The sequence below is a fragment of the Ixodes scapularis genome, unplaced genomic scaffold (assembly GCF_016920785.2).
Source record: "Ixodes scapularis isolate PalLabHiFi unplaced genomic scaffold, ASM1692078v2 PGA_scaffold2__306_contigs__length_199485367, whole genome shotgun sequence".
Taxonomy (NCBI): Eukaryota; Metazoa; Arthropoda; class Arachnida; order Ixodida; family Ixodidae; genus Ixodes; species Ixodes scapularis.
The window spans coordinates 124322895-124331283 of record NW_024609857.1 but is presented as its reverse complement, the minus strand read 5'-3'; the positions used below and the strand labels follow the sequence as shown (position 1 = coordinate 124331283).

Here is an 8389-nt window from a genome sequence, read left to right as displayed (position 1 = left end):
CTGCTGGGAGAGGTGAGTCCGGTGTTTCGTTTGTAGAACTTGCTTATTCGTTTTCTAAAGCGGTGGGGACTGCGTTTCCCAAGGCTGCGATGGTTCAAGCTTGACAGAATGTCGGAGAAGCCAGCGGAATTATCCCAAGATCGAACAATTCTACGCTGTCGCTGGGCTCTGACATATTGCCGTGGATTTCGCTTACTGTTGGCAAGCGGCTAGCGATGATAGCGGGTTCTTATTGGCTCTTGAATGCGGTTGACTGCGTGGCAACTCAACTGCGTGTACAAGCTTGGCGCAAGCGCTCTGTGCAAAGCAGCGCGTCCGTCTGCCGCTGCGAAACGCACAATCTAAAAAAAGTCCGTGAGTCTGCTTTCCCGCACAACACTCGGACAGTCAACCACCGCTACTTACGGAGGCAGCTCAGCGAATGACAATGCCGAAACATATGTTTAGGTAAAAAAACTCGGTCTGAGTGGCGACATTAAGCAATGCAAGCGTGACGTTTTGCATTGCTTAAAGGGGTCATGAAACGATTTTCCTACTTCTTCCTCCTTAGCTTTAATCCTCAACTCAAACGCGAATTGTGAAATCACGTGGTCGTGACATTCCGTCGGCACCGGTGCGATGACTCCTAGCTTCCACCGTGCTTTTTAAGCACACCATAGAAGTTGACATTCCCCAGTGACGATAAGTTCCGTCTCGGCACTCATTGGCTACGAACGCGAATCCAAATATTCGTCGACGGATTGGTTGTTGACGAGCGCATACGTCCGAGTGACGCAGTTCTCGTGTCCAATGCGTGAGTTGGGCTCTGCTGACGTCAGTTTGGCGCCGGTGACGCGCTTTTGGAACCGCGGATGTATCACAGTGAAAAGGCGGAGAGCTTTTGAAGTCAAGAAGGTACAAAATATTCCGCTATATTTTCAAATGTTCGTACTTAAAAGCTGGCTTTTGACTTTCTAGCCCCTTTCTTTTGGCCAACTAAACGATATGCGATTAGTAAAGTCCCAATTTATAATCATTCACCCCAACCCTAAATTCGTTTCATGGGCCCTTTAATGTCACAACTCAGACTGCGTTTTTCGGTCTAAACATATGTTTCGGCATTGTCATTTGCTGAGCTACCTCCGTGAGTTGCAGTGATTGGCTCTCCGAGCGTTGTGCGTGAAGTAGACGCACAAACATTTTTTTACAGTGCACCGCGCTCAAATGCAAATGTGCTTAGGGGCCTTGAGTTGCCCTGGTTAACAAATAACCCCTCCCCCCTCGCCTCCACTCCAAACCGAGCAGCAAATAAAAACACCTAAAACACGGCGCATACGTTGTGTGCTTTTATTCGTTAGCAATAAATCGCCTGCAAAAATACCACAAATGTGTGGCTAGAAACCTATTGCAAGATGATGCACGTGCAAAAATGAACATTCCATAACCTTCCAACTTGGTCGCTTTTGCGTGCAAAGATTTAACCTGGTCGATCCAATAGCGTCATTGATGCGGTAGTGTTCTAGGGGAACTCCAAGATGACGGGGCGGCGATCCAGTTTATAAAACAGTTTTAAAAATAACCGACGTTTAAAATCAATAGACGTGCCAGATACCCCAACACTCATCCTATATGACAGAACTACTCGTATTTTCGCAAAACTGTGAGCTCTGTGAGCTCTACGGCTTTTTTCGCACTCTCGGAGCCTTTGCAAAACAACACTGCGCCATCCACATACCCTAAAACACGCATTTCAGTAGCTTCCAACGCAAACCCACGAATAAAATAGTTTTGAATAGTACTTATACAAAACGGCTCAAGAAAAATACAAAAAAAAAAGCGAATGCGAAAGTGGACAGCCTATTGTCGCACCGAAGTGAAAAGGCAAATACGCTTGCTTACACTCTTGTTTACAACATGACTAGTGGCGCGGTTTTTGTGCGCCATGCGTACACCGTTATAAAAAAAAAACCCAAATTAACGTGTTCTATTACAGAAAAATAATTTCGCGTGTCACGCGGTCGAACGCTTTTTCTAGATCAACCAGTAACATGGCAACACTTCGAACAGGAGACTCACAACACTCCAAACTGAATTGGGCGACATGCACATTTATTACAATGCTCCTCCTATTTATCTGGCACATATGGTGCGGGTCGACGACAATGTTTATAAGACTCTGCAAACGCTCCGCTCAAAACTTTACTTGTACCTTATAGTCTCCGTTAGTTAGTGCAAACCGACGTTACGATCCAACAAAATAAGGTTTGTAGAGGTCTTCACTTTTAGGTTTAAAATAATGAATACGCAAGCATGACGGGAGACAACTTTCAGAGGCGTCAGGATGGTGACGACCGGTGATGGTGTTCACCCGATGGAAGTTCCCGGGAAGTCGAACAAGAAAAAAAAACAAACACTAAAAGTTGTTCAATCCCGCTGGACACATTACGACATTGTTTGATTTCCGATGGCCAGTGTTGCCACGTTTATTTCAAAACAAAACGACAACAAATCAACAGCAATTTACATTAGAAAACTCTCAAATTTAAAACCCATACTTTAGTCCCCAGGCTCAAGAGCAGAATCTCCCTGATCTCAAAAGCTGAATCCCCCCAGAATCCACTCGGCACCCCTTTTCTAGGCTCGTAGGGGCCTCCTTTCCCTCCAGAGACGAACCAATCACTTCAAATTTGCCCATTGTCACGTGGTACACTCTTACCCAATGATCAGCGAGCTGTCAACTTGACCCCCCTCCGACAACTCAGCGGTCAAACCAAAATTCTTTGTAGAGTCACTACATGCTTTCCTCGCCGCCTGGCTGGCACCACGTATCAAACACCTTTATTACGTTAAAAAATAAACCAGGATAGAACAACTTTATTTCCTATTTATAACAATTTTATCCTTGCCGGAAAATAGTGCTTGCTCCCCAGACGTATTCTGCTGAAAACCATATTGAACCTGCGTTATTATGCAACACATGTGAAAAACAGAAAACCAACAACAAAAAACTCCTTAGTCTAATATTGATAAGGTGCTCAAATCTCTAAGAATACCAGTTGAATTGCAATCGGCCTAAAATTATTAATAATAGTTGTCTCCCCGCCTCCCTCACTCACAGTGCTTCATTTGGCTATTCTTAACTCTTCGGGAATCTCAGGAGACTCGAGCATCATATTTTTTTAGATGGGAGAAGAGATTACTTATTAGGTCCACGGTCTGCTGTTTATGTAATTTTTTTAAATTCCATCAACTCAAGCGGCAACAAGAGATTTAATATTTTAAGATTTTTTATTTTAATTTCATTTGGCATAGATGGAACCAGCATTATAGACTGCAGCCGATTTATCGCGGGTGCACAGTCACCTGCACTGAAAGTTTTTTTTTTGTACGTGACTATGCTAATAATTAAAAGGACAATTAATTTCGTGTGTTTGTTCTCTTCCAACGACGTATATTTTATATATTAAGACTTCCTTCACACTACACCGCGTTTGCCTTGTAGTGGTTAGATAATTTAAGTAGCCCATACCTTTCTGCTACCACTGTGAAGGAAAATGCAGAGTACTGTTCCCTCCATATTAATTTTAATTTATAAATTTTTAGAAAGTTCTACAAACGTAAACTTTTTTTTGTCATTAGAGAAGTCATCCGAAGTTGCTACTTAACTCTGATTGCCTTTAGCAAACGCGCACCCTTCTGGATACACCACGTTGAGGATTAGCTGCTCAGGTTGAAACGTATACCGAGAACCGTCGAACTGCCAAAAATGCTGCTGTTGTTCCACAGCCACTCTCTCTTTACTTTAGCAAACTGAAAAAGTAATATGTTATTTTGCAGGTCATTTAGAGATGTGCCTGAATGTCGCAAAACCAAAGAAAGCTTTTTTTTTTTTTAATAATGGCTCACACTCATTTTTGTTTAAGGTTTTAGTGAAGGCAAACTTCCTGTATTTTATTACAAGGTGTGTTCTACAATTCTAGCCAACAATAAAAAAAAACAGGTTTAGATTTTCAAACGATCTGGATAAAGGCCACCTGAGTTTGTTCCATCTGGCCTTTTGTTGTTGTACATTACTATCCTCCCCTCTTCCGGTGTTTTTATAGGAGACATCTTCCGAAAGTACTCCGTGAAAACTTCCACGTCCATTCGCCCTGAAAAGCAACCCCGTCAAGTTAGGTTATCAAGAGACTAAGAGGAAATATGGAGAAATTTGTAAGCATGAATTGACCTAGAACTTGGAGAATTCAGCTCTCATCGCTTGAATGTGGAAGCGACGGCGGCATTTCTTTTCAAGACCACTTCGGTGCATCGCTGTATATATTCTTCCTCCCACAGCAGTTTTCCGACTCATCATTGTCGCTGGAGGGACTATACTTCTTCACGAGCATTTTTGCAGTCCCGCAAGTCTACATAAAATATGTCCTCCATCCATACTTCCCGTTATCTAATAAATATTGATTGTAGTTAAAGAGTTCACCCACGCAAAAAAAAAAAAGACGCTTGTCAATGTGCAGCGAACTTAGACCGGCGCGAAAGAAAATTAGGTTTATGCTTTACCAAAACATTTCTAAAACCACCAGGGCGGAAATACCTTTCACCAGTAGTCACTAGCTTGACTCTATTTTGAAACAATTATTCCAGTATTTTATTTCATTAAACTGAATTTGCTTTTCCTTGTTTCCGAAGTAGGGTCAATATTCATCACTTTGGTTTTGTTTGGGCTGTTTCTTAGTCTATATTCTAGGAAGTTCAGTCTATGAGAAATACACTCCTGTTATAGAATAGTCACAAGAAAAGTATTAGTGCACTTTTTGTTTAATATCCACAGCCTTCTGCTGAATATTCGATATTTTATGCTTTAACTGAACAATTATCTGTAATTACATTGCACACGGCGGACAGTGTATATGTTTCGACTCATTCGGATAAAGAACGACCTGAATTTCAATAGTGCCTTCATTATAAGATTTCGTAGTTCGTGATCTATAACTCAACTGTATTTCATCACGGCTGAATTTTGAACAAGTAGACGTCAATCACAGCGTCTCTCTGTGTGTTCTTCAATATATAACTTAATTAGCCGTGCAGAATTTGTTGTGCAGACTGGCGTTCTCCTTAAAATAGTATTGCTGTTGATATAGGATAAACGTATTAAAACAATAATAATTTAAGGATAAGGTTATTCTGCACAACAAATCTTATATTGCAACAATTTAACAGTTGGTACTGCTCAAAGATCTGTTGAAAGATGATGTTTGTGAACAAGAATATTGTTAATTATTACATTTGTACAAAAATGACATGAAGAAATTTCAAAAAATTTAATAGACGGCCAATTACAAGAATCCGATTTTTAAAATCATCGCATCAACAAAATATTTACCTTCCGTGGTCATCGATTTCTTAACCTCATCGTCAAACGTGAATCCATCTCCACCACCGGCAATGAAACTTGTTGTTACGATCTTGTAAGTACCGTTGGGCTGAACAATCTCATACTTAGGTACGCTGCAATTGGCACACAGTATTTGAAGTGTGTCGGTCCTGCAGGTTTTAGAAAATGTGAAGTTATAGGTAACCCTCATCCCTAGAAAGAAAAAAAAGAATGACAAATATTAATTTAGAAGTCATTTCACACGGTAGTTCTATACACACGTGCATGGCAGGGTTGGCAACATATGCGGCTCTCACTCAGATGAATGGAATTCTAACCCCACTCAGTGCGGATCATTCTTTTTTTTTAATAATTCTGTACTTTTGTATAAAGCTGCATCATGTTCTCGACTGCAATCAAGTGTCCTGAATCTTGCACGCACCGCGCGTATAAAAGCAACGGTAACACGATGTTTCGGACAAGTCTATCTTCAGACGCCTGATGGTTCATAATTTCCTCAAGTTTGTAGGTATACACGCTCGCCATATTAAACAATTATTTTCAGTTTTTAATTCATGACCACACTTCTACTTGTAGCAATATTTGTATAATCACTTTTATTTGACATAAAGCAGAAGGTTTTAATTTGCCGTGTTCTTATTTTTTATATTACCTGTTTCTGTGTAAAGTAAGTTGCCAGTCATGTACTAAACATCTTAATTTCTTACGGGTTTAATGTGGAGCGGAATTCACAACAGGTATTATATTTTTCATAGTGCTTTTTAGAGTGGAATTTTTTATTTCACTGCCAACCTGGCAAATTTCTGCCGTGGTAAAGAAAAATCACGACTTAAAAAAATTATATAATATTTTAATTATTCGCTACAATATATTTGATTTAAATCACATTTCCTTGATTTAGGTCCCTGCAGGATCTAAAAAAATTTAAATTTATTTCTACATGCATTTTTTCAAAATGAAAGATTGAGTGATCGACTCTGTCGATCACCGATGAGAGTGAGGAAGAATGAATTACTTACATGTAAAGAACAATTGTATAACTAATTTGTATTGCTCTAATCTCATACCAGAACGAAATCAGATGTTTTTTGGTTACTAAAAAATTTACTTTTCCTATCTAGTTTTGACTTCACTGCTATGCAGAACGCAAGTTTGTGTGCCTCTCAAGCAGGGGCTGCGGTGACGTCAAAACGCCGAGCTCATATTGGCTCCGATTGGAAGGATGATAGGTGGTCCTTAAGGCCCAGCTAGTACCCACTATTCCTACAACTAAGCCAATCAGAGCTCTGCGTTCTGACATCAGTGCAACCCCTGCGAAAGAAACAGACGAACTTTCTCTCTGCATAGGATATTACTTTTGTACTTTTTGTTTCTTTTTTGTGTGTGTTTTGATTTTGTAGCGACAGGACATTACGTAGCCGAAAAATGAAGTAGAACGTAGAAATCAAGCTCAATGCTCCGATTGGCTTAGAGATCAGATATTTTTGCTCGTGTTCTGCCTCGTATAAATCTTAATTGCTTGATGCTTCTTTTGTTTTTATACAAACAAAATTGCACATAGATGAAATCTAATAAGAGGCGAAATGCGAATCAATAAAATGTTTTCTAAGATCGTTTTTGCGAGAAGGTTTTGATTTAAATCGTGGTTTAAAGGGGTTATAACGCAAATATTTTGGGAGGTAGATATGAGGTCTCCATATGTCATATAGTTTTCACAATGAGTTTCACGAATTTTGGAGCTCTAGTAATTGCAAATTTATTTTTCTGATGTTGATCATATGAAAGAAACGATCAGGCAACCCTGACAGAATATGACGCACCCACTCTCTACCCCTGCTTCCAGTAGTCACATCATGGAGCCCATGGCTCACGTGATGCTGACTCAGGCTCGCCACGCTCGGGGACTCTCTTCGCCTAGGCACTCTTGCGAGCACAGAGTCTGCCGCCATACAGCCTAGCGACTAGCACCTGCGCCTCTTCGCGTCTCTCTTTCTCCGCCGCTTTCATCGCCGTCGCAGGTGCTAAATGGCAAGGAGAAAGGAAACCTAGCCGGTAGCGCGAAAACAGTTGCGAGAATGTAGGATTGGGAGAGCCTTGTTTGGGAGAGCATGCAGCGGGTCAGCCTCAGCTTCGCCGGTTGCGCCGCGGTGCTACCAGGGGCTCGGGTGCAGCAGAGACTGGCCGCGGCACGGACCTCCGAACATCCCAATGGGCGGAGCCGAGGAACTGCGAGAAAAACGACTGTACCTCTTAAACTAGCGTGCTGTATGCAAACAAATATCGCAAATATATGCTAACACATAGTGAGGTCTTCAGCCATAGTTATATCATGTTTTTATTCCGTGTTATAACCCCTTTAAGTCACGATATACATATTTCTGTTATTGTTATTCCCCCCTTGCAGCGCCTTCGAGACTTTCCTACGAACATATTCCTTTGTTTTGTGAACCTCGGTCGGGGTGGTGACACATTTGTGTAACTCGCAAAAGACTGAATGTCAAAAAAAAAAAAAAAAATTACAGGGTGGTTTTTTTTTTTTTTTTGCCGCAACAATAAATTAGGCATCGCCGAACACTCATTCTCCGCCCGAAGGTAGCGCTGGTGGTTTCAGCCCGATCCGATACCTTATTCAAAAGTTATAAGTGATTTTTTAAAAACTTCACTGGGAAAATCGAGCCCATTTTAGCCCGTTTTCGGTTTCTGGTGCCCATAGAGCCCCATGTATTCGAAAACTCCGTCGGCCGCCATTTTCCCTCTGAAATTTTTAGAAAATCACTTATAACTTTTGAATAAGGTATCGGATCGGGCTGAAACTTTGGCATCTGGCTGTGACCTCTAGCGCTACCTTTGGGCGGAGAATGAACGTTCGGCGATGCCTAGTTTATTTTTGCAGTAATAAAAACCGTGGAAATTTGTTTTTGTGACACCCTGCATATCGAACAATTCGTGTTCCTGCAGTGATGAAAGCATCGAGTCAACGAGCCCAAGATACTTATGCTACTGTGAGCGTCTCGG

The 8389-nt window shown here is 41.2% G+C and overlaps 1 protein-coding gene across 1 annotated transcript in view; it reads right to left on the bottom strand.

Annotated features, from left to right (window-relative positions):
• Positions 1–3981: 3981 nt before the first annotated feature.
• Positions 3982–8389, bottom strand: part of LOC8041448 (protein 5NUC-like) — a 63027-nt gene continuing 58619 nt past the window's right edge. The window contains exons 8-9 of the mRNA XM_040205674.1: positions 5363–5566; positions 3982–4130 (exon numbers count right to left, since the gene is read on the bottom strand). Coding sequence (XP_040061608.1) covers positions 3982–4130; positions 5363–5566 — 353 coding nt within the window. The remainder of the gene's footprint in view (positions 4131–5362; positions 5567–8389) is intronic.